Raw genomic sequence first — 26,221 nt, 5'->3', positions numbered from 1 at the left:
AACTTCTTGAGATATTTGTTGAGGCATCGCAGATCCAGAATGGGTCTTAGGCTCGCTTTCGGGATTAGGAAATAGCAGGAGTTGAACCCTTTCCCCCTCATTCCTTGAGGGACCTCTTCTACCGCCCCCAGCTGTAAGAGGTTCTCCACCTCCTGAACTGGGAGTTGCTCGTGAGAAGGGTCCCTGAAGAGGGATGGGGAAGAGGGGTGGGGTGGCTGAGAAGGGTTTAGCCCAAGGATATTATACAGTCTGAGGTTACTCATGACCATGCCAACTGGAAGGGGCACAGGCAGTTGAGGAAAGAATAAGAAGGTGGATCCTGGGATCTGACTGGGGCGCTGACCTCGAGCACACCATCAAAATGCCTGCATCTGGCCCCCTTGTTATCTTGCAGGGCTGGACTGTGCAGGTGAATGAGAGGAAGAAGGGTGACAGCGTTTAAACCCCCTGTCTCTTTCTTTCCTCCTGTAGGCACTTTGTCGAGGAGGCCCCCAGGACCTAGGTGGTGGAGGGGGCTGGAATTGTTTTCTCACCTTCTGTGGCATGTGGAGGCCCAGCGAGTGCAGAGTGGCTCGGGAGTCTTTGAGGCCATCCCTCAAACGGAAGGTCCTGGATGGAGGACTGCATTTCCTGGGACAGACTCAAGGATTTTAGCCAAGAGCTGTGCCTCATTACCACAGCCGAGGCAATGACTCTGGCAGATGAATTGGCAGAGTCCCAGGCCATCTGGAGGGAGCCTCTTGCCATCGCCTTGCCCTCCTCCAGGATTGTGGAAAACTCCTGGCCAAGGTCCTGTGGCAAAGCCTCCTTAAACTTGCTGAGGGAGTTCCACAGATTAAAGTTATATTTCCCCAACCAGGCCTGATGGTTGGACACCCGGAACTGGAGACGGGCTGTCGAATAAATTTTCCTTCCAAAAAGGACCGGTCTCTTGGCATCCTTATTCTTAGGTGTGGCGCTTGCCTGACCCCGCCTGTCCCTTTCATTGGCTGCAGATACAACCAGCGACCGAGGGGGCAGTGTGTATAAAGGTATTCAAATCCCTTAGCGGGAACATAATATTTCTTTTCTGCCCATTTGGAGGTGGGCGGCATAGATGAGGGGGTTTGCCACAGCACCTTAGCAATCTTGAGAACCCCCTCATGGACTGGCAGTGCGACCCGTGCCGGGGCTGCAGCCGATAGCACATCAAAGAGGGTATCTGACTGCTCTGCCAGCTCCTCGGCCTCCAGTCGCAGGTTGGAAGCCACCTTCTTGAGCAGGGCCTGGGGCTCCTTAAAGTCATCTGGAGGGCTGGAATGGGAGGGGTCTGCCACCATCTCCTCCGGCAACAAAGATGACAATGGCATCATGGCGGAGGGGGCAGGGCACTTTCCGCCTCTGGGGATGGCTCCCTCAGCATTGGCACCTGCTCTTCCAACCCCGTGTCAGAGTCTGCACCGTGTTCTGAGCCTGGTACTGATGATGCAGGGGGTCGCTTGTCCGAAGCAGCTAGGGAGGAGTGGTGCGAATTAGGCACCGGTATCATAGACCCACCCCTATGGGTTCCAATAAGGCCAGTGGGCAGGCCAGTGGCCTGGCTGCCACGCGGCCTGTGCTGGTCTCTGGAGCTGAGGGAGATCAGTGCTTTCTCAGTGAGGGGCTAAACTCCCGCTTTGGCTCAGACCAATCACCTTCTGGGGACCAGGGTGGGGCTGTGGAGGCTCTCTGTCGGTGCAGGGGACCGGTGCCTGGAAGGCAGCAACCAACACCCTTCCAAGGAACTGCAATGGGGACCAGTACCGTGGCGATGAGCGGTGCCACACTGGCGGAGACTGATGCGTTGAGGGCCATCTGGGGGATGGGGACCTATGCTGGGACATTCGCTGGTGATAAGCATGCTGGTGCTGGGACTATGGAGACTGGGGCCTTGAATCGGCCCACATTGGTGGAGACAACGAACGCGGTGCCAGGGATCTGGGCCATCTGGTTGGTGACTGCGGCTGTGGGGTCAGGGTTCGTGGCAGCGGAGACGGGGAACTACGCCTCTGCTCCGGGGACCGGCGGTGCTCCACTGTCCTTTGAGGTAGCCCCATGGCTGGGTTGCCCTTGGATTGAGGGCCCATAGCCACATCTGCTGCCGGGCACAGCATAGGTGGTACCAGAAACCCCATTAGGTCCCTAGCCGCCTGGAAGGCCTCAGGTGTCGAAGGCACTAGTAGGTGCCGGCGTTCCCTACCGCTCCCAGGAGTTGGAGGTGGATCCCTGGGTGGGCTAGGGGGTCCGACCAGAGTGGTACCCCCTTGTAGCTCCAGGACGGGCATATGGCCTGAACTGGGTTCTTTGCTCAATGCCCCCTTTCCCTCCTTGTTCGGTGCCAGGGAGCCGCGTTGCTTCTTCTGTTTTTTTCTTGGGCACCGGCGAGGGGGAACTGTGTCGGGCGGAACCCGTCCTAGGGCAAAGTCCTAGCTGGGATTCTAACTTAATAACAAACACTTAATCACTAACTAAGTACTAACAATTATATACAAAGAGACAGTCAGTGGGCTGTTAGAAACCGCTATCCACTTGTGAAGCAAGAGAAAGGTGCTCTGATCAACCATTATGGGTGGTAAGAAGGAACTGAGAGGGCATAAGGCCGGTGGCGCCTCATATACTGGCATATGAGCGCGGCACTCCAGAGGACGCCACAGCCAGGACTATGGATACCACTAAGGCAAAAAATTCCATGGAATCGACATGAGCAAGCACTCGAAGAAGAATTGTTACCTATAATAGAGTCTCCAGGACTTTTCAGAGTTAGTACCCTCATTTTAACATGTTGGATAGGCATGATATGTAGAGGCATAAAAATTCAAGGCAGCTCAAACAGCTGCCAATAAATCCATTTGAGAGACAAGGAGGGTGAAGTAATATCTTTTATTGGACCAACTTCTGCTGGTGAGAGAGACAAGCTTTCGAGCTTACACAGAGCTCTTCTTCAGGTCTGGAAAATGTACACCCAGTGGCACAGCTAAATACAAGGTGGAATAGACTGTTTTGCATGAATAGTTAACACATTGAAGGGACCATTCACAGTGAAGTGGCCCTTTAACTCCCCTCCAGTCATTGGGAGAAGGGAAAGGCAGCTGGGGGAGAGGTTGTTAGTGGGTTATAGATCGTTGTAATAGTAATTTATGGTTTAAATCCATTGTCTCTATTCAGTCCTTGATGTTCAGTGTCTCTGTAATATCCTGAGCCTGACATGGCTACAACCTTATGCCCAAATAAATTTGTTAGTCTCTAAGGTGCCACAAGGACTCCTCCGTTGTTTTTACTGATACAGACTAACACGGCTACCGCTCTGAAATAAATCCATTGTCATTTTAATAAAAATTGTATAACTTGTGCACAATGGGCCAGAGCCTCAGCTAGCGTCAGAATAGCTCCATTAAGGTCTATGCCAATATACTCCAGCTGAGGGACTGTCCCAGTTTGTTCAGTGTCAATTTGCACGTGAAGTTTTGAAATTGCAGGTCTTACTGAAATACCTACTAGTTAGTCTGAGTCACAAGTGACTTCACCGTTTCCTTGTTTTAATGCCAGCAGATTAATTCAAACTCCATATTAATATAACATTAGGTTCAACACTGTTCGAGCAAAATTGTTTTATGTCAAGCCATGAACCCCTGAGCTAGCAACAGGGAAAAACTAGCAGCTGGCTTCTAATTTGTTCAATTTAAATAATAATAGGATATTTTGTAATGTATCCAATGTGGATTTTTTTTTAAATACCGTAAGTAAAATTTTCTCTTGGTGTTAAAGTACTGTGTAACTGTCCCATCTTTCACAGATCAAGCAAAAATGAATCCCAGAAAATGCCCAAATTCTGTTTGAAAATCCCACTTTAGGATTGTTTATTTAGCTGCTAGATTATAATTCAATTAAATATTTTACACCTGGACACTTTCAAAAACAGTGAAATGAATAAGTAAAATAACCAAGCTTAGCAATATCTTTGGGGGGGAAATAGCTCTTCAAAATTTTTTGTCTGATCCTTCCCTCCCCCTCTCCAATTCTTGCCCCCAAACTCAGATTTAAAAAGTTTAATAACTGACCACAAGACCCAAATTATGAATGGCTAGTCTCAGGTACAATTAAACATTACTTTTATTTCCTTTTGCCCAGGTCTCCTTTGAGTAACAGTAATCTATTTTATGCTGCATCTTTAGATGTGCTCAGAAAGTCCCAGCCCCATTGAAGTCAATGGCAAAATTCCGAGGCCTAGATTCACAGAAGTACTTAGGCACCTAAACCTCAGACTTAATCTGGCTTTAGGCACCTAGGAGTTTAGGCTCCACTGCAATTCACAAAACTCCAGCTGAACCCTGTAGGAGCCTAAACTCACTTGGCACCCGTTTTTGCACTAAAAAGTTTCCTAGCTACCTACGTTTCTGCTTCTGAATATGGCACTGTTGCCTCCTTCTAGGCGTCCAGGCACCTCAGGCCCAGAGCAATTCACAAACCAGGAGAAGATAGGCATTCAGCTTCTTGTGTTACATGTGGGGCCCGATCTGGTAGGCCTCTTTGGCTTAGTGAAGTACTATATTTTGTACACATGAATAACATGGCTAATATTTTCAAAGCTGCAGAAAACAGCCAGGGGCAGGGAATGAGGGGGAGGTGTTCCCTCATAACTTTTAGCCCACTGGTTAGGGTACTCGCCTGGATGTGGGAGACCCCCAGTCCTAGTCCCCCTGCCACCTGAGGGGGAGTCATTGGAGAGAGAGAGGGGAGAAGCATGTGAATGGCTCTGTAGCCTTGTGGTTAGAGCATTCGCACATAATGTAGGAGACCCAGGATCCAGTCCCTCTGCTCCAATAGCTCTAGTCTATTTGCAACAGCTTCAACAGGAGACCGAGGGGAGCCACGCATCAGACTATCCCATAGCCCAGTGAGGGCACTCATCTGAGAGGTAGCAGATCCCTGTTCAAAACCCTTCTCCCCCTCAGAGGCAGGGGGACTCGAATCAGGGGTCTCTCACATCCCAGGTGAGTATCCTAACCACTGGGCTAAAAGTTTAGAGGGAGGTCGCACCTGCCCCATCCACCAGCTTCTTGCAGAGGTGCCTAACTCCAAAGAGAAGTTCCTGGTTGAGAATTGCAAGCAAAGCTAGGCCCGTGTGACACTCTGTACCTCAAAACAGCACACTGGAAACCCCCTATTTACTACTGTCATATAATTATGTTTTGTACAAAGTAGGCCTTCTGAGGTATCATTTTAAATGTCTTAATCTGTTGAACATTGATATCCTGTTGGATTGTATGTGCTATCATTGTGTGTGAAGTTATGAAGTTTTGCTATGTGTGTGTTACTGAAATATATTGTGAGGTTGGGAACACCCACAACAAGCCTTTAAGATACGAGAGCGGAGTAGCCAGACACGCTGACGGCCCATTAAAGGGAATCCACTCTTCCAACAGCCATATCAGAAGACTTCTCAGAGAGAACACGTAGACAATAGAGACTGCTTGACCAATGGGGACTGCCTGATCCCCAGGTCAAAAGATCTTTCCAGCAAGCTGGAAGAAGCTATAAAAGAGGGGAAGTGACATGATCACTTGGCCTCTCCCCGCTCCCAATTAAACACCAGGAAATAAGTCTGGACTTGGAGGGCAAAGACTTTGAACTGGGGGAGGTGGTCCCAAGCCAGGAAGGAGTTCAAGCCCGTGTATTGAAGATCTGTGACCTGTTTGTACCATCTGTCAGGGTGAGACACTGCTTGATTCAAATCCTATTTAGTTTGTAGAATTCAGACTGCGAATTTATTTTTATTTCTTAGGTAACCAACTTTGGTCTCTACGCTTGCTATTTATAATCACTTAAAATCTATCTTTCTGTAGTTAATAAATCTGTTTTATATTTTACCGAAAACACTGTGTTTTGGTTGAAGTGCTTGGGAAATCTCAGCTCAGTTTACGAAGTCTAGTGTATGTCCTCTTCATATCAAGGGAGGGGCGGACTGGGTAATGAATTTGCAATGGTCAGAAGCCTGCCCAGTGTAAGACAGTACAGTTCTGGGGTGCAAGGCTGGAGAGCTGGGGGGGAATTGGCTGGAGCCTCCCTATCGATGGTTCACGAGTGCCTGGGAGATCCTTCACGTAACTCAGTTGGATGTGTCCCTGCTTGTGGATGTCTGTGTAAGTGCTGTACCTGCCAGAGGTTTGTGGCTTGACACAGCATCACAGTGTGAGAGGGATACCCCAGGTTGGTGGGGTAGAGGGCTCAGTGGTCCCAAGATCCAGTTTGCATTCCGGGGATCCCATCACAGCACCTCCCTGCAATCTTAACTTAGGTGCCGATCTCTGTGAGGGGGTGGGACTTAGCACCCCCCCCACTGGTCAGCATTTCCCATTGGCTAGTTTGGGCAGCTCCCCACCTCGAATTCTGACTTTTGTGAATCGCTTTTTAACACTTTGTCTATCCTGGAAAAAACAAAAAAACAAAACCCTGGCACCAAGTCTCAGAGCCCAGTTCAACTGACTTGAGCTCACCCTGTGGCACTAAAAATAGCAGTGTGGCTATTCCTGCTTGGGCTGAAGCCTGGGCTCTGAGACCCACCTCCTTCACTGGGTACCAGAGCCTGGGCTCCAGCCTAAGCAGGAATGCCTACACTATGATTTTTGGTGCCACAGCATGAGGCCAACTGTGAGATTTGCTGCCGCAGGGCTTTATTTTTTCCAGTGTAGACATACCCTCATGAGAATCTCTCTCCATGTTCATTGTCTAGGGCAGTGGTTCTCAACCAGGGGTCTGGGGTCCCCTGCAGGGCCACAAGAAGGTTTCAGGGGTCCACTAACCAGGGCCAGTGTAAGACTCGCTGGAGCCCAGGGCAGAAAGCCGAAGCCCCACCTTATGGGGCTGAAGCCCGAGACCCTGAGCCCTGCCACCCGGGCTGAAGACGAAGCCTGAGCAGCTTAGCTTCGCAGGGCCCCCTGTGGTGTACGGCCCCATGCAATTGCCCTGCTTGCTACCCCCTAATGCTGGATCTGGTTTTTATATGGAGAAAGAAAAAGGTTGAGAACCCCTGGTCTAGGGAACTCAGGTGCTGGACTGAAGCTTTGTGAACTGCAGTGTATTCTTGTGAATTTGTAACTTTTAGGTGCCATGACACTCAGTGTCACAATGCCTAACTCCTTCTGTGCATGCAGGTCCCAGAAACTTTAATAGGGCCAGGATTTCTCCAACAGTATCCCTCTCAAATCTCGCCTCAACATTACATCGCTCAGTCACCAAGTCTTTACTCAGTCAAAACTCCTCTTGAAATCAAAGAGCCAGATTCTTATCTGTTACAATACTGTAAATCCACAGTAACTTTCATATTACTGGGACTTTTGACTCAGGAAGGACTTCAAACCTAAGCTCATATGGCCTGATCCTGCCAAGTGCTGAGCAACTGTTAAGGATGCTCTGCATCTCAAGGAATTGCTCAGGACCTTGCAGGATCAAACCCTTTGGTCTGATTAATGCAAAATCTAGGGCAACCTTGGGAGACTCTGAGCACTTTCAACTCTGACTGAAGTCAATGGGAGCTGAGAGTTCTCAGCACTGTGCAGAATTGGGCTCCCCAGTGTACAGAAGACTGAGTATAAGATATCCAGCTAGGGAACGTTTGGTACAGGTCTTAAGTAGTCTCAGTGAATAACTTTCTAAAAACATGAAGAGAATCTTTGGAAATAAAAAGTACCCTTTAAAAAAAAAAGGGGGCAGGGAATAAATTATAGCTAAAGCAAGATGCAGCCAAAAAACAACAACAACACCACCTGCTAGTTTAGAATAGTCTGAAAACTCTAAAAATGCTTTTAAATGCATGATTATTCTGTGCAGGAACTAAATCTCCCAGTAATATAACTTTAAAAAAAAAAGGATGATTGCACACATACTATTATATTGTTACGGTGTCTCCCCAATTTCACCCCAGCTCAATTCTTTCTCTCATCCACATATTATATCTTGTCTTTTCACTTGTAAGCTCTCTGTCATTTATTATATTTTTGTATTGGGCCTACCACAATGGGACCCAACCTAGCTGAAGCCTTTGGGTGCTACAGAAATATAAATGTTAAACTATCACCATCACCCTTGGTCTTCTGCTTTTCAAAACCTGGCAATAGCGGGTTGTTAAAATGATATTTTGTTATCTGAAGTGTTGCAGTAGCTATATTGTGAATGGACTTGCAATAAGAAAGTATGTTTGCAGTGTTGTTGTAGCTGTGTTGGCCTCTCTCAGATCCTGGGACAAGGTAGGGAAGGGAATACTTTTTATTGGACCATCTGCTGTTGGTGGAAGGGACAAGCTTTCGTGCTTCATGACCTGAAGAAGAGCTCTGTAAAGCTCGGAAACTTGTCCCTTCCAACCCCAAAAGCTGGCCCAGTAAAATATATTACATGTAATCATTTGCAACAGTTGCCACAGAGATGATATGCGCCCGGGGAAGGGAGGTGGTTCTTCCCATAACAAATAGGTGGGGCAAGTTCTCCACGAGAGACTCAATTTTACTAAAATGTGGTCCACACAGGAAAAAGCCTGGGAAGCTATAATAAATAGTAATAACTATTTTTAAACATATGGTTGCGTCTATGTAATGATAGCAACAACAACATGGCTAATTCTTTTGACTGAAGGCAACTGTAGCTTTGACTGGTATATGATGGAATTCAATATGGGCATATCCAACACCGAAAGCCTTCAAATGTCTCAGAAGTCCTCTGTCGTCTACGCATTTGGAAAGTAAAACAAAATAACGTTATGAACTGGGTTAAAAAAACTGCAACTTTACAAAAGAATGCTATGTTTATTTTCAAATGCTGTAAAAAGCCTCATATAAATCTTTTATAATGCTTCTATGTAACTTTCCCCACCACAACTAATGCAACAGTCCAGGGAAAAAAAATATAGCAGTTGCCATTTAGACTCTGAGAATGAGCTTTTGTAATATGAACAACATTAAAAGGACAAGGTACAGTATGTTACAATGCTTGTAATTATCCCACACTGTATGCAATGACTTAGGTTTTTAATAATTGACCTATAAAAATAAAATTTACCTAACTCGTCAGCAAGGCAAATTAACAGTGCAAATGCAGTCTCAACAATATTCAATTCTGAATGCTGGCAACATTACTTTGTATTTTTAACCCCTTCTCACACACACAAAATAATCCCCCTGACCATCATTTACTGCCTGTACCTCAGTTCATTAACCCATGCTGATTCGAGATGGACCCAAGTCCACAAATTCAGCTGTATTTCAATCCAAACTTCCTCCTCAGTTTGTGGGTAGTCAGATACAGGATTTTGGTTCAGGCTCACCTCTATGCAACTGATGATTTAGCAGTTTCTCCTGCTGGAATAGGTTAACTTCCCAGAAAAAAACTTTTATGAATTATATACCCCATTCCACATTTAACAGAAGTTAACAAATCATAGGCATGGAAATCAAAACTTCACATGGTTGCAATCATCAAGCCATTTCAGGATCTTTGGTACTCTGAGAATAAGAAAGAAAATGGCACAATGACAAACACTGTCAAAAGAAAAAATTAACAAGCAAAAAGATACGTTGCACTTCCTTGTTTTTGGAAAGCCAGTGTAGATAAACCTTCTGTTGTCTTTAGATCATTACAGTGTCACAGTTTTGCCTTTAAAAAGAATTCCCACTACCGTTCTAAAAGCAGTACTCTAATATTTTCTTTAATTTGACTTGCTGATTAGATTAAAATAATGCCATTTTTTCAGAAAATAAAGAAATTCAACTATCACAATAAGGGAGATTATTATGCTAAATATACTGCAGTAAGTCTCCCTAACAGTGTAACTCCTATGTGAGCATTCATTTGATTAACCATCGGCAGTTTTATATGCAAATTATTTTTAGTGTTATGACTAGGAGGGTGTAGATTTTCCCCTGGTGATAAACCAATCAATATGTACAGACAAGTCAGTGTAGTAGGTAGCTTTAAGTTAAATGTATATACTTCTCCTCTCCCCCCACACACAAACCACCAGTTTTTCTGAGTGTTTGCTATTTCCATGAAATCTCCTTAATAAATTACCTTCATGTATCTTGCAAAGTTCAATCACATAGGGCACATTTTTGATAAAGAATGGCTACTTACTCTATATTAACTGTGGTTCTTCAAGATGTGTGGCTCACATGTATTCCACTTCTGGGGTGCATGCACCTAATAAGTGTGAGATTAGATTCTTTTGAAGAGCAGCGTCTGTTGAGGCCGCATCTGCGTCCTGGATGTTCTGAGGGCATAAGGGCCAGAGCAGGCCCAAACATCCCTCAGGGAAGGTGGTCAGGCGGTCAGGCTGTAGAACACATCTCAAAGAACCACAGGTACTGTAAGGCAAGTAACCTTGTTTACGTAATTGTCCACATATGTGCCACTTCTGGTGCCTCACAAGCAGTGACCTCACTGTCCAGAGGTCTACTTGCAGTCTGTTTAAACAATGGTTGCAGGACAGCTCTGCCAAAGTGGACATCAGATCTGGAGCTCTCTACTAAGGATTAGTACTGAATGAAAATGGTAGCTGCCCTACATAGCTCAAAAAAAGGGAATGCCACTTAGAGGAGCTGCAGATGCTGCTGGGGCATGATGGAATGGGCCCTGATCTGCAGAGGTGGAGCTACAGAAGTTGATTAATAAGGTTAAGTATAGGGTGGAACCTGTCCTCTAGTTGGTATGCTCTCACTGCTGAGCAAGAGGAGGAGTATCTTTCTTCCATAGGTGGAGCTACCCTTTCAGGTGTTCTCGGGATTTCTGAAATATCTGTACCAAGGCGAGGGGCTTCTTCGAGGAAAAGAGCAATCTTGTCTCTGGTTGCTTGATGACTGTTAAATTACTCTGTGCATGTACACCAGGAGAGGAATCCATGTGGACAATCACTCGAAGGAGACCTTTACAAATATGGTTGATGGTTTTTATACCGTATATCTAAAACCCACCAGGTCAGCAGTAAAATAATGGTGCTGCAACATTAGCCCATGTTGCTTTTTAAAATGATATGTTTTTCTCCTGGGTGGATTAGATGGCTTACAGTACAAACAAAGCCACAGTACACAGAGGCATAATTAACCTTTATACACACATAGGCAGTGCAGTTGCAAAGGGATGTATGATCCTTTTATTCCAGTACCTTTGTATAATAAAGTTAACAAAAATATTCAAATATTAAAAAAAAAAAAAAAAAAAAAAAAGCCAGCTGGCACTGCCAACTAATTCCTGTAGTAGTTTTAGAAATCCTAATCCTGTAGAATTTCCTTGTGAAGTCGATGCGCACCAGAGTCACTGTATTGATATCTACGCCAAGCAGGCCTGGTGATGCAGCTACCTGAGGTTTGTTTTTTGTTTTGTTTTGAATTTTATGGGGTTTTGTTTTGTTTCACAACTTCCCAGCTTTCATGTAGGAAGGGATAGAGCCACGCTGTGTAAGCCCTTCAAACCTCTTGTAGGTATAATTGAGGAAAACCCAGTCTTTGGATTTGTAGTCAGGTTCTGTGGTATTTGGCACTGGAATGTAGAAGTCAAAAAGAAAGAATTAAAAAAAAAATTAGTATTGCTGGTAAGAGAAGTCACCACACAATGTCAGGCAAACAATCCTGAAGTTGGTTCTTTCTAGCATTATAAAGACTGCAGGTGAAATCCTGGTCCTAGCAAAGTCAATGGAAGTTTTGCCATTAACTTCAAAAGGGCCAGGATATCACCCGGCATCTTTGAGGAAGGAACGGCCTTTATATTGCCTGCCACAGTAAGATCCTGATCCCCAACTGTCACCACAATTAAAAAAACAACAACTTTTAGGAACTGACACACACACACACAGACACACACACACAGACACAACACACACACACGGTATCCCACCAAAAACAGTAGCAAAAAATCAGACCTTTCCCAACAGGACTGTACCACTCTATACTTATACTCTTTTTGAATTTCTTCACTAATTAGTGCTTTTGTGACATTTGTAGAGCATTTAGGAGAGCTAACATTTTACTTTATGAACATCTAATATTATTCCAGTGCTGAACACAGAACTGTTCTTGTAAAATAATTATTCAGATTAATGTTCCTATAGTTCTAAGCCAAAATGTTCAGACTTGGTGCTGAAAGTTAAGTTCTCAAGTTAATATTTAGGCATCTAAAGAATAAGCAACATTTTCTGTGATACTGTGTATCATAAATGCCTATTAAAGTCAATGGGAGTAATAGAGCCTCAGAATTTATGAAAAGAAATCCATGTAATTTAATTAGCTGCCTAAATATAGAGTTAGGTACCTAACTTCAGGCATCCAGGTTTGAAAATTCTGGAATTAAAGAGGAAAACCAACTTGCCATTCTATAGGAGCCATTTCAGAGTTACAGAAAAAAAAATTAAGATTTGGGGTGAGTGGGATGAGCTAGAAGAATAGTAAAGACTGTTTGACGCCAACATACTTAAGCATGCGTCTCACTCAACACACATAAATAGTTTCATTGAAGCCAGTGGGAGCTGAGGGAACCCATCACCTTGCAGATTCAGGTCTTATACATTTAAGTATCTCCCGCTAAATGCTGACTTGGCACTTTTGAAAAAGTGCCTATATGACTTAAGTGACTTAGGAGCCTAATTCTCATTGTAAGTGTTTAACCTTAGTACTGCTGCTTGTCAATCATTTAGATGCTTTTGAAATTTTGCCCACAAAGAATATAACATTTGCATCTGACTTAAATTTCAATGTTACCAAACATCTGAAACCAATTAGTGCAATACATTTTACCAAAAATGTGGCAATATTGTCTATATGGTGAAATCCTGTAACTGCTTACCATTAAGGCAACACACCTTCGCGCTCACACACACACACACACACACACACACACACACACACACACCACACCCTTTTCCTCCTAGATTAAATCAATATTAAAAGCTATATTTTCACACACCCCGAGAAAGAGGATTAAGGAAGGGGTAGCTCACAGATTTTTTTTTAATTTATTTAAATGCAATTCACTAACAAAGTTCCCAGATAATCCAAATACAGTGCAGGTCTGAAGTAGCTGGATCAAGATACTGGAAAAATGAATATAATGGAAATAAAATTTATGGTTATATTTTGGGATGTGTTAGATAAGATTGCAATTTACAAGGTCTCACCTGGCTGTAAAATATCAGATTCAGGAAATTCATCGAAATTGGAAGTGTCATCAATACTTTTGATTTCTATAGGGATTGCAGCTGGCCTCTCCCTACACACACAAAAAAGAGAACTGAATAGTAAGAAAAGCTTCATTACTTTTAATTTTGCTACAGGATGACAATATCCCCCTTGTAAACACGAAGGGCAAGATTCTCAGCTGGTGTACAATGTTATACCTCCACTGACTTCAACTGAGCTAAGTGAGCTGCAGGATTGGGTGGGGTGACCATCAAGGAGAAATATGGGCTTTTACATATAAAGGTACAATATTTATAAGACACAGGTTTACCCTGCATCCTTAAAGGATGGTGGTAGCAGCAGCAGCAGTCTCTACTGGCCATATTTTGAGTGCCACTGAAGTCAGTTTTAAAAGAGATGCCCTTGTGTTTCACTCATAGTTGCAGCCTTTTCTCCTTTTCATTCTCTTTCTCTTTGTGATTTCTGTGTATGATTTTTTTGTTTGCTATTTTTATTTGCTGGATTTTTTTAATTTTCTTTTTCCCCCCTTCTCAAATGACCTGGTCAGAAGGCTACATGCGGGTGACCACTGGCTGCTCTCTGGGGATGGGCCACGTGTATTTTCAAAGCCATGAGCTATACTGTCAGCCTGTTACAGTATGGGTAGCTGTGGGAGCAGGGGGGGAGAGATGGCTGGCTTCTAAGGTCTGGCCCACTGCAGCCATGGGAGCAAACATGCTGGGGGTAGGTGAGTGCAAATCAGGAATCACTCTGATTTCCCTGCCACCACTGCTTTCTGTCCTGCATCACTGCAAACTAGTCTGGATTCTCTCTAGTTTGGGGAATGCTGCATAAAAAACGGATCAGCTCTATGAATGTCAGTTCCCTCCTCTGAGAACAAGGCTGGAATTGCTTGTTTTTCCAATACAGTAACTCCTCACTTAACGTTGTCCCAGTTAACGTTGTTACATTGCTGATCAATTAGGGAACAAGCTTGTTTAAAGTTGTGCAATGCTCCCTTATAACGTTGTTTGGCAGTTGCCTGCTTTGTCCACTGCTTGCAGGATTCTCTGGAAGAGCAGGCCCTCCTCGTGGGGATTAGAACCACGGGGAGCCGGCAACCCCAACCCAATCAACTCCCCTAAATTCCCCATAAGGTATGTGGCTCAGCATCTGCCCAGCAGCAGTTCAGATGGCCTTCCCCCCACTGCCGTGCTGCTCCTGACCTGCCCTCTGACTTGGAGCTGCTCCTGGGAGCTTCCTGCTTGCTGGGGGAGAGGGAGAGAGGAGAGGGGTGCTGATGTCAGGATGTCCCCCTGTTCCTGCCCCTCCCCTCCACAAAGTGGAGGAGGTGACAGTCACAGGGCTCGGGGACAGAAGGGGGCGGGGAGAGTTTGCAGGAAGCTGTTGCTTCATGTCTGAACTGGCTGAACAGCTTAAAAGGGCAATGTACTTGAAGTGGCGTCAGCGTACTTAAAGGGGCAATGCACATCTCTCTCTCTCTCTCACTCATGCACGCACCCCCCAGCACTTTGGAAAGTCAGCACCTGTGCAGTCGTGCATGTGCTGTCAGGAGGAGGGAGTGGTGCGCTCCAGCTGGATAGCGTGGGTTCATCATCATGTTCAGTTTTTGCAGGGAAGTGTTTGCAGCTACTGCCCTGCATCTATTGTATTTCCTCCCTCCTGCCCTCAGTCCATGCTGCCTTGTAGAGTGTGAGGCTACATTAACAACAGCCTATTAACCCTTGAGGGCTCAGCTGAGTGCTTGTTCATCATTTAGCAGAAAGGCATTCCCTGGGAAATATCCCACCCTCTTACTCCACCACCTCAACCAAGCTTCACAATCATTCATTGCTGTGTACAATATTAAACTGTTTGTTTAAAATTATTTAAAACGTATACTGTATATGTATATAAGGTCTTGTCTGGCAAAAAAAATTTCCCTGGAACCTAACCCCCCCCATTTACATTAATTCTTATGGGGAAATGGGATTTGCTTAACATCATTTCGCATAAAATCGCTTTTTCAGGAACATAACTACAACGTTAAGTGAGGAGTTACTGTAGTTACACTTTATAATAAAAAGCTAATTAAGATAAGTTATTCCTGCCTTTGCAGCATATGAAATTATTGCTACCAAGATTTCCATCCAATATACAAAGCACATCTATATACCTGATATGTCCCCAGTCAACTTCTTCAAAAAATGGATGATCCTTTATTTCCTCTACTCCATTACTACCAATTCTATTTTCCGAATCAATACAAAATCTGAAGGGGGGGAAGAAAGAATGTTACAATATAAAATAAATCATTGTACAATCCTGTAGCAGAAATTTTATAAAATCTATTAAATTGTTTTATCTTTGGATTGTTCAACATCCCATTACACCTAGAAAAATCACAGAAATAAAATGTTGTCAGTCATATTATAAAAGGCACAATGCTACAATGGTAATATATCATATTTCCCTTTCAGCTCCAGGCTTTTGTGAACAAGTTGCTGCCAGAGCTGGTTATTATTCCAAACCAGTAACAAGAAGACATTTCGTTTCTTGGAATTTCCAGTTTCTCCACATGGTCTGGCCCAAGAGAGATATCTTGATTTTAAAGCATCCATTTCTGCTAAGTACTCTCTCTTTTTAACCAACCTCCAAAACCTTCTTATCCTCCCACATTAAACAGCAGCACGTTCCACCAGACAAGTCAGTGCTGTGCTGTGATTCAGCCTTCTGGAACTGGTAGTTTAGCCACCAGACAATTGGAGAAGCAAGTGCCTTGTCAAGCATCCATAATGGAGAAAAAAACAAGGCCCTTTCAAACAAAGAGCCCGGTCCCTTTAGGTGCTGAGCCACCGATTGATCTAATGGGAGTTGAGTCCACTCAGCAATTTGCAGATTGGGCCTTCAGTTTGCTGCATGACAGTGTGCTGCCCTCCTATAAACTCCTTTGCTGACGGACATGCTGCTTTTGTATAAACTAATGTTGCTTCTGAAAGTTGATTTGTTTAACTAGATTCCACTTCTGCTTTCAAGTAGTCATCTGTTCCGCACTGAAAGCGGTAGACAATTTGTGCTCAGCAGCAATTGTTGTCCAGCAGATGGAAGATTCTCTCCATTATTTCAGGCAACAGAGTGACAAGAGTGTGTGTTTGGCAGTGGCTAACATACTCAGAGCAATTCATTTATAAGAATCAATATGGGTAACTGGCTATACCTAAATGATCACAACATCCAGATTCATAAAACATTTTACCTGCCAAACCTTCATAGAAACAAAACCTCCTTCTTGCCAGCACAAAGCAAGTTCTGACAGGCATTTCAGTAATGTGACAAGTCATTCAGGTTATAAATTGACTAAGCTATACTCCCACAAGAGTAATATTCTTATCTTACATCTGAATGGCACTTGTTGAGATGTGAAATTATTTCCTAACTTTGAAAATATCAAAGTACCCTTCCACCAAAAAATAAAAAGCCAAAGAAAAATTATTTCTAAGCTAATCCTTGAAATCAAATCCCTACAGGTCAATCAATATTAGGTAAGGAATAACCACCATCACGAAGAAATGGCTTTTGGAAAATGTGATTTTATCCATACAGTCCAACAATCTCTATATTGGGGTTTTCAGGACAAATTACTTAGTGACCTCTGAGTGCGGCCACCAACTCTTGCTGGTGGCCACTCTCACACTTTTTCCTAAAATACTTAATTAGCTTTAGGAAAAACAAATAAATATGCACATATACACATCCAAATTATTGTAATTTATTTATTGCTAGCTAGTAAGTCAGTTGTGAAAAGTGATATTAACAAACATACAAGTATCATTTACTCAGCCCCAGCAAATGTGGGGGCAAATTAAGCCCTGGATGGGGGAGGAGGGGGTCAGGGAAAGCAGGGGGGGCCATGGGGAACTGGGATGAGTGTGGCTGGGTGAGGCAGCTGGGGGCCGGAGCCTGACACTGAGGGGAGGGGGCCTGGGAACAGCCCGAAGCTGCGCGGACAGAGCCTAGGGTCCGCCACCATGCATCCAGAGCTCAGGGCTGGAGCCCGAAGCCCCACGGCCAGAAGGTGGGGAACTCACCAAGTGACTGCTCCTCCAGCGTTGTGCCCCAGGTGCCTCCAGAGGGGGACAGGGTCCAACTCCTGCTGGAGGCCCCAGCAACCAACACTAAGGCAGTGCATCCAGGAGCAATGGGGAGTGGAGGGAAGGAGGCACTGCTTTGCCCCTCTTATTCCCCATCACAGCCCAGGAGGCTGTGGTTGCAAGAAAAGCCCATGGTGGCCACATGCAACCACAGTGGCTGCATTTGAGAAGCGCTGATTAAGTCAAACTCCATTATATCTGCTGCGTTGTTTTGTTGGCTCTGAATTGATGTGCTTTATGTGCTGGATGCTGTTCAGTTTTTCCAGTTCCCCAATGGATAACTGAAAATTTGATTTTTAAAACATTCTTTTTCCTTCAGATCTGTTCTGTCTCTATTGCTGGAGACAGACACGCCAAGAGATTTGCAGTTGCATTATTCCGATTCCCTCACGCAAAGCATTCAGATGAGAATTTGGAACAAATTTTTGTGAGGTGCAACTGAAAAACTGAAATATTTACCAAGAATGGATGAAGTGGATAGGAGAAAGGGCAAAGTGGGAGAGGTACCTGGCTGGGGTCCTTCAACTTCTCGTTCAACCTAAAACTTTCTCTGTGTCTAAAATTAAAAGATGCTTTGATCTTCCACTTGATTGAATAATTTCTCCCAGATAACTGTGGACCATTATTAATACTTTTTATGGTGCTTGTCAAAAAAGACTGCTTCTAAAGTTATATCTTTTGAAAGGTAGCTGTAATAAAGACTAATGCAGCCTATGCAGTCCATGCATCTAATGCTTTACAAGACCAAGTATTACACAGAAAATCTATTATCACTGTTCTTTTCCTGCATCTTCATGATCCTCCCTTTATTCCTCCCCTCTCCCCATCTCTTATATTCTTTCAGGGCCCAGTCATGCAGTCCTAATACAGACAAAACTTCCATTGAATGGGGGTTCTGTCAGCCTCAGCACAGCAGGATCAGGTCTTTAATACATATAAATTAGTAAAAAGAACAGGAGTACTTGTGGCACCTTAGAGACTAACAAATTTATTAGAGCATAAGCTTTCGTGGGCTACAACTCACTTCTTCGGATGCATCCGAAGAAGTGAGTTGTAGCCCACGAAAGCTTATGCTCTAATAAATTTGTTAGTCTCTAAGGTGCCACAAGTACTCCTGTTCTTTTTGCGGATACAGACTAACACGGCTGCTACTCTGAAACATATAAATTAGTGTAATTCAGGACTTCCCTCCTTAGGGCCTACTCTTGCTCCCATCAACTTCAGTGGAAGCTTTTCATTAACTTCAGTGGTAGCAGAATCTGGCCCAGCGAGCTGAACTTTCCATCCCTGTAAGCTTGGCCTCCGGAAATGGTTATATGGGGAGAAGGAGATGAGTTCAGCACCTTTCCACCCTGCAGAAATGAGTTTCTCCACACACTGGAAAATGAACGTAATGGAAGAGGATCATGTCTATGGGTCTGAATGGCCACAAAAAGTTTTAGTTACTAACCTTAGAATTAAGTCCTTTGCTTTCTCTGAAATGGGCACCTCTGGAGGAAATACCAACGTTTCTTTCCAGTTCATAACTTTCCTATACGTTTCTTGTGGCGTTTCAGAGCAGAAAGGTGGATACCCTATATAAATGGAAAAAAGCTTAATGAGCTTTTCCAACATTAGAAAAAAGTGTACCTAGGCCCAGTCTGACATAAAACAAAGCCACTTTGCTATCTCTCCCTCAAAAATTTCTGCATGGCAACGTCAACTAAAAAAATTCTCTCCTTGAAAACTACAAAATACCTTTGGAATTGTAAAATTAAAGGTTAAGGGGACTGAATCTGTAACAATTTTTAACAGTGAGGGTGATCAACCACTGGACCAAACTACTAAGGAAAGTGGTGCATTCTCCATCTCTTAATGTCTTCAAATTAAGAGTGGATGCCCTTCTGGAAGATCTACTTAGTTGAGCACAAACTGTTGGGCTCAGTAAAAAAAGTTACTAGATGAAATTCTATGCCCTGTGTTATACAGCAGGTCAGACTCAGTCATCTAATGGTCCCTTCTGACCCTAAAATCTATCTTGGGGTTGGTAATGATAACATACCTATTAGCATTTCATACATAATCACTCCCAAAGACCACCAGTCACACAACTTGTTGTACCCAGTCTGCATGAATACTTCTGGAGCAATATAATCTGGGGTCCCAACCGTAGAGTATGCCTGGAAAAAAAAAAAAAAAAAGAAGTAGGGGTTGGGTGGGCTCTTTATATGGATTATACGCTCACCATTTTAAAGTTCTGTGGGGAAAAAAACAAAAACTTACTGGAATTAATAGACAGAGTACTGATATTTAGTGGAAAAAGGATAAGTAATTTGATAAGTCAGAATACATAAAACCCAAGAGACTGTTCATTTAGATACACAAGCACAGAACCAAAAATAACTTTGAAGTTAGACTGCCACCTCCCACCCCCAAGTGTGAAGAGACCATAGTACATACAGACTGAAATATCAATGATTTCTTAGATCACATTTCTTTATACATTTTAGCCTACCAATTAGTAATTAGTAAATTATAAAAGTAGTCAGAAAAAGTGTACATTCAACATCTGACTCTCCTGAAACACTAAAACTGTTCTGTATATGAGCGTATCTGCACTGCAGAATTAACTCAGGCTCTTATTTTGGTGTTTCCCCTAACGTGGCTTCCATTCACACACAAAAAAGTAAGGTGTGCTTTGTACCTGGGCTCACTGGCCTATCCTGGGGTACAGGTTAAAGCTAGAGCTGGTCAGGAATTTCCTGACAGATGGAAATTTTGAACGTCCTCATCTCTACTTAAAGCCCAAATGCTAATTACACTCAGGCTGGTAACCTGCCTACTTTGCAGTGAGGCTGCAGGCTCACTCAACTGCTGATAGTTCTCCAATGCCTTTCCACAGATTCCCCTCCGTGCCCAGAAAGATAGACAAGTTCTCCTATAATTCACTAGGAAACAATCACAGAGCGTCTCATTTTACTGCAGTGCAAAGAACCATGGGATGAGACCTCAGAAGTCCTAGTGCCTCACACAAGCGAGTGCAGTGCCAGTGTTGACTCAGTCTAGTGGACATACTCAAGTATGGCTTTACGGTTTGGCTGCTCACACCCGAACTAGACTCACCCAGGGGCTCACACCCAACTGCCAATCCCCCAAGTTAACCGTGCAGTGAAGACACAACCGATAAAATTATAAAACACACAAGTAAATAGGTGTTTTGAAAACCCAATGTTTCAGATTTTTTAAACCAGCTCAACCTCTAAGATAAATTTTATCAAGTCAAGAAATGCCAAAGTTAAGGATCAGAAAGCAATGTTTGCTTGGCTGTACTGCACACATACAATGTTTATTATTTTTTCTATTTATAAATATTTATTAATATTTTCAAATACAGCAAAGACATACTTGTGTTATTATTTTATGAGTTTAATATATGACATTTTGTGATTTACAAAGCATACAATCAATTATATGAACTCAGTTGTACAATGTGGTTGAGTTACCTTTGCTGTTGGACTGTTTTTGAATGTCCTCACTTAGGCACTGATCATGCAAACACTTGCTGTTAGCATTAATTCAGTGTATGATGATAGCACTTAGAAAACCCAACTGAGAGGGGGGCCCCACTGTGCAAGGTAATATACAAACATATGTAAGAGGCAATCCCTGCTCTGAAGAGTTTCCAGTCTAAATGACAAGACAAACGAAAGGTGGGGGGGGAAACAAAAGCACAAAGTAGTGAATTTGACTTGACAGCAGGTCCAGTGGCAGAGCCAGGAATAGGTGCTCAAAGTGGCAGATCTGTATAAGTTTCCATGGCTCCATGCTATGAACATTTATACCAACTGAAGATCTGCCCTCAGGTCTTGTGACTGAATTTGGTGCCTTAACCACTAAACCACACTGCCTCTTGACTACAGTGGAACTACTCACACAACGTTAAGTACATTCATGTTTGGGTGATCTGGGCCTTTGAGATATTAAGGCAGCAACTTGAACATTAATGCAGATTTTTTAAATTTGTCTAATGTTTGTCTTTACAAAGAGGTATGTGCAGACAACTTTATTTCTACAAAATTTAACTAGGTTCCACTGTGAAGTGACTCACCAGCTGTCGTCTGTTCTTCTTCCACGTCTCTGCTTTTCTCTTTGAGTTCATATTCTGAAATGCTTATTTACAAAACAGAATTATTAGACATTAAAAGATTTGTGAAAGAGTACAAGAAAAAAAAATCAGCCTGATTGATAATATGTCGTTTTTACAAAATAATCTTTTTGTACCTTTAAAATGCTTTATTACAGATTTTTATTTTTTTGGTAGAACTGGAGAGGGAAAAGGGAGGTAATGTCAAACAATCCTAAACTGCCAGGATGGGGAATGTTTAAAGTGCAACAGCAACAATAATGATATTTGATACAAGGATCCAAGGATTTCTTAATGTTTTACAAACACTAACTGAAGCTCAACACCTTTATGACGGGCCTGGTAATGTATATACACTGATTACTCCTTCCACCAATAAAATACAGGCACCTCTGACCATGGCAGCCATTGCAGAGCAAAGCTGGAAGTCAAGAACCAGGAATCCGAATTAAACCACAGGGGGAATTTAGATCAGTAGCATGTAATTAGTTACCTACCATTGAAATGTGACGAGGGCAAATAGGATGACACCCTTACCATTATGAAAAAAGTTTCATGAGATCATTACTGATTTCAGCTAGAATGTCCTCATCAGCTAGAAGAATATTTCCAGCAGCACAGGGTCCTCTAACATTATGGGGAATGGGTTCAATTCAGACTCAGAGAAAAGTGCCACCTACACAATCACTGGGCTGGTCTACACTGCGGGGGGGGGGGGGGGGGGGGGGAATATCGATCCAAGATACGCAACTTCAGCTACGCTGAAGTATCTTGGATTGAATTACCTGGGGTCCAGACGGCGCGGGATCGATGGCCGCGGCTCCCCCGTCGACTGCGCTACCGCCGCTCGCTCTGGTGGAGTTCCGGAGTCGACGGTGAGCGCGTTCGGAGATCGATATATCGCGTCTTAACGAGACGCGATACATTGATCCTGGATAAATTGATTGCTACCTGCCGATACGGCGGGTAGTGAAGACGTACCCACCAACACCATCTCCTTCCTCTAATTCCTAGCTATTCTGTGTACTGTTCTCCCGTTCAAAAAAAACAACTCAACCCAACCCAACCCAGTCTTGTTTATTCTGTGAAACCTAACAGGCTTACAATTACAGTGTGGAATGGCTGCAGTCTAAAGCCGTTTAACACTTTAACTAGAACACCTTTATACTTACAAAAGTCACTTGGTGGATTGTGTGTAAGGTTCCTGTAGAATTCAGTTCGATGAGCTTTCTTTAAACCAGTGCATAGTCCAAAATCAGATAGCTTCACATGACCCTACAGAATCAGAGAAGATAAAAAACATTGTTGGGAAAGTTGAGTGTTAGAGGGAGCAACACGTTTTAATAACATTACCTGCTCGCTTCAGAAATGCATGAACTGCAGATTTGTGCAGGATTATTTATCTAGAGGACATTATAGTGGCTGAATCTTTATACATCAAGAAAGAATGATTTGTAATGAATGAACTATGCTTAATTATTCCAAAGAATTTAGGAGTTTTGTTTGTTTATTTGATGCTTGGGGTTAGAGGGGAAAAGAATGGAAAAGTACAATATTGTTTACTTATGAAGTCTCAATTAGAATGAAATATACTTAAACAATTTTGATAGTGTGTTTTAATCCAGTTTTATAGCTGGATTTAGAAAGATTTGAGGTGGTCAACTGACTCACTTAAGGTAACAGACTAGTTTAGTTTCCTGGCTCTCAAAATTTTGCTCTAACCAGTAAATCTCCCTTCTGATCAGTTAACCGAGAAAAAGCCAAATGAAATAATTGCATCAAAAGTTACAATGATCATTTAAAAGAAAAACTGAACATTTATGTAGCATTGTCAGTATATTTTGTACTTCATGCTTTTCTTAAAGTAACAGACTGCAACAACAATTAATGTATGTGAATGTGGTTTTAGCCTGAGGCTACAGTCTGCAAGTACATTGGACCTTGTGGATGGGTCTTTTCTAGCGTCTAAGAAGATCCCCATTGTTAACACTTTCAGTAAAGTAAAACAATGTAGTGCTACTTTTGCTATGCTAATTGTATAGATGTTCTACAAGATAAAATATGGGAGGCAGATTCTGACTTCACTCCCTCCAGTTTAAACACTAGTGTAATGCTAATGGCTTCAATGGAGTTATTTCTGATTAACACTAGTGTAAGGGAGATTGGCATCAGACAGTAGAAGCTTAAACTTAAATGCATCCGAAGAAGTGGGTTGTAGCCCACGAAAGCTTATGCTCTAATAAATTTGTTAGTCTCTAAGGTGCCACAAGTACTCCTGTTATTTCTGCGGATACAGACTAACACGGCTGCTACTCTGAAACCTAAACTTAAATAGTTTACAAACAAGTTACATGCCTTGGCATCCAGCAAGAGGTTATCTGGTTTAATATCTCTATGGATGAATCCCAGCTGATGGATGGCATCTATGGCCAGCACAGTTTCAGAAATGTAAAATTGTGTTTCCTCTTCTGTTAAAGTGTCTTTCTTCATAAGTAAGGTCATCATATCACCTACCCACAGAGAAAAACACATTAGAAAGACCAGTGCATTTTAATTACCAAGGATAACTCTACTGGAAATAGCGGTAGATTCCATTAGAATCCTACAGCTGGCTTCTGCATGTTTCAACTGCAAGGCCAATACTCCAAGGAACTGCTAGCCCAATAGACCCATTGTTACTCTGCTTCAAAGCCTGTTTGGCAAATTGGACCTAGCAGGAACCAGCTGAAAATTATTAACTGGATTTTTAAAGTAGGGTACTCAGTGAAGTGGAGTCAGTTGAATTTCGTATCTCCTAACATATACCACACAGTAATTGTTTTCAGTAATAGCCACTTTCACAGTTATTGGCACCAGTAGAGAACAGCAGAACATCTGGTTACAGGAATTATTTAATCCAAAACCACAACTATTATTACAGATGTTTTAAAGGCTCAAAAAAAAAAAAAATCCAGGAATGTGGATATCACTGATACTGGAACTTAACATAGCATAAAAATCCCATGAGCATCAAGTATTTAAGATTGCTTTTGTTATCAACTACATAAAAAAAAGGAATAAATACTTTAATCACTGAGCCACTGAACTCATTGGTTTGCTTTTTACCTCCAGGTAGGAACTCCATGATCAGGTAAAGATTCCTTTTATCTTGAAAACTATAAAACATTTTCACCACCCAAGCACCATCCGCTTCGACCAATATATCTCTTTCTGCTCTGATATGGGCCACCTACATGCACAGATAATAAACAAATTGTCATTAATATCAAGGATAATTATTACTTTAATATTAAATTGTATTTCTAGTTACTGTACCAATCACTGCATTGTTCATGATCTCCGATGAAGAAACTGTTTATAATCCTGTGTCAGGATGCTGGGCAACAGCAGCTGAGCCAACACTCTGGTCACTGTAACTAATTAATTACTCTAGAGTAAACCTCATTAAGAAGAGCTGTGCCTAACTGATGGGCTGAGGAGAACTAAGAGGCTAATTAGCCTATCAGGCAGATGATACAACAGGCACAGGAAGGAAGGAAGGGAGGGGAAGCAGAAAACGGGAGAGAGATCTCAAGATCTCCCCTGCTTCCAGAGCTGAGGGCTCCCTAGGACAGTAAGCATAAGGCTGTACAGCATATAAGAGTGGTGGAAACACTGTGGTAAATAAACTGCATGGAGTGTTTTACCAGTAAAAGGTCTCTGAGCAGTTTGTGGGCTTGAACAGAGGCAGGAACAAGCCGGCCCTGGTACACATCTCCACACAGAATCCCTGTGAAGCCAACTGTGGGAGAATAACTCTGCCTCCAAAAAATCATAACTGCTGTGTAAACTCCTGATTTAAGAGACCATCTCAAAACATTCCCAAATGTAGAGTGCTGTTTGTAAAGGGTGTTTCTATTTGATGCATAATATTCAGTAGTTGAACAGAGCTTGTGGAAAAATGGAATTTCTTTGGATGTTTTATTGAAACTGGCTACTGGATTTTTTTATTTCAAGAAAGGCTTTTTTTTACATATTAAAGTATAAAACCATGTCAAGGTCTGGTCTGTAATGTAACTTTCCCAATTGTGAATTCATAGATACCTACAAATGTCTGGAATGTAATTTGAAAGTCAATGTGAAAGCCCGGTACAAGTATTGAGTAAAGTGTAGGATCCTGTCTTAAATCATGAAACAGAGGTAAAGTGATGGGTGGAGTATTATTATTGACGATAATTATCAGACCTCTCATTTATGTATCCCAAGTGAGCTGATAACTGGTTTGTATAATAGGTTCCTTATAGCATGGTTGAGGATGAATCTTCTCTAATAAGAATGGGTTGGTTGCTAAATTAACCACATCTGTAGAAATGAGAGATACATTGGTACTGCCAATTTCAGCAGTTTTTACTTCAGAGCCTGTTTGTCTGGCAGAAGATATAGGTAAAATACACGTGCCTGAGCTGCAGTGAAATATCCCAAATGATATTCCGTTGGTTGAATACAACTTACTAGCAAAACTTTTGAAAAATATTAATCAACTGTTCACAAAATGCACTGAGAAATATCCTAGGCTTTGGAACTCTTATCTGGAAACAGTCTACAGAGTAGTACAGGTGGAAAAGGAACTTGACGTATTATTTTTGTCTGCAGCACTGTCAGTTGGGTGAACTGTGGCACTGTAAAGGAGGAGCATTTCAGCGGAGAAGAGGCTTGGTGCAGAAAGACTATATGGTATGAGGTAACTCAGCGAGGTTCACTAGAACTTAAGGATAATGCAGCTAAGCGCTGTATCCCAC

At 42.8% G+C, this 26,221-nt stretch overlaps 1 protein-coding gene across 1 annotated transcript in view; it reads right to left on the bottom strand.

Annotated features, from left to right (window-relative positions):
* Positions 1-11,409: 11,409 nt before the first annotated feature.
* STK38L (serine/threonine kinase 38 like) overlaps positions 11,410-26,221 on the bottom strand; it is a 58,104-nt gene continuing 43,292 nt past the window's right edge. Inside the window, exons 6-14 of the mRNA XM_065417320.1 lie at positions 24,549-24,672; positions 23,799-23,953; positions 22,616-22,718; positions 21,408-21,469; positions 19,362-19,479; positions 18,771-18,894; positions 15,346-15,441; positions 13,169-13,260; positions 11,410-11,538 (exon numbers count right to left, since the gene is read on the bottom strand). Coding sequence (XP_065273392.1) covers positions 11,411-11,538; positions 13,169-13,260; positions 15,346-15,441; positions 18,771-18,894; positions 19,362-19,479; positions 21,408-21,469; positions 22,616-22,718; positions 23,799-23,953; positions 24,549-24,672 — 1,002 coding nt within the window. The 3' untranslated portion in view covers position 11,410. The remainder of the gene's footprint in view (positions 11,539-13,168; positions 13,261-15,345; positions 15,442-18,770; positions 18,895-19,361; positions 19,480-21,407; positions 21,470-22,615; positions 22,719-23,798; positions 23,954-24,548; positions 24,673-26,221) is intronic.

Source organism: Emys orbicularis, chromosome 1 (genome assembly GCF_028017835.1).
Source record: "Emys orbicularis isolate rEmyOrb1 chromosome 1, rEmyOrb1.hap1, whole genome shotgun sequence".
NCBI classification, from domain to species: domain Eukaryota; kingdom Metazoa; phylum Chordata; order Testudines; family Emydidae; genus Emys; species Emys orbicularis.
The sequence above is the reverse complement of the archived record's forward strand: the minus strand, read 5'-3'. Positions and strand labels throughout refer to the sequence as shown.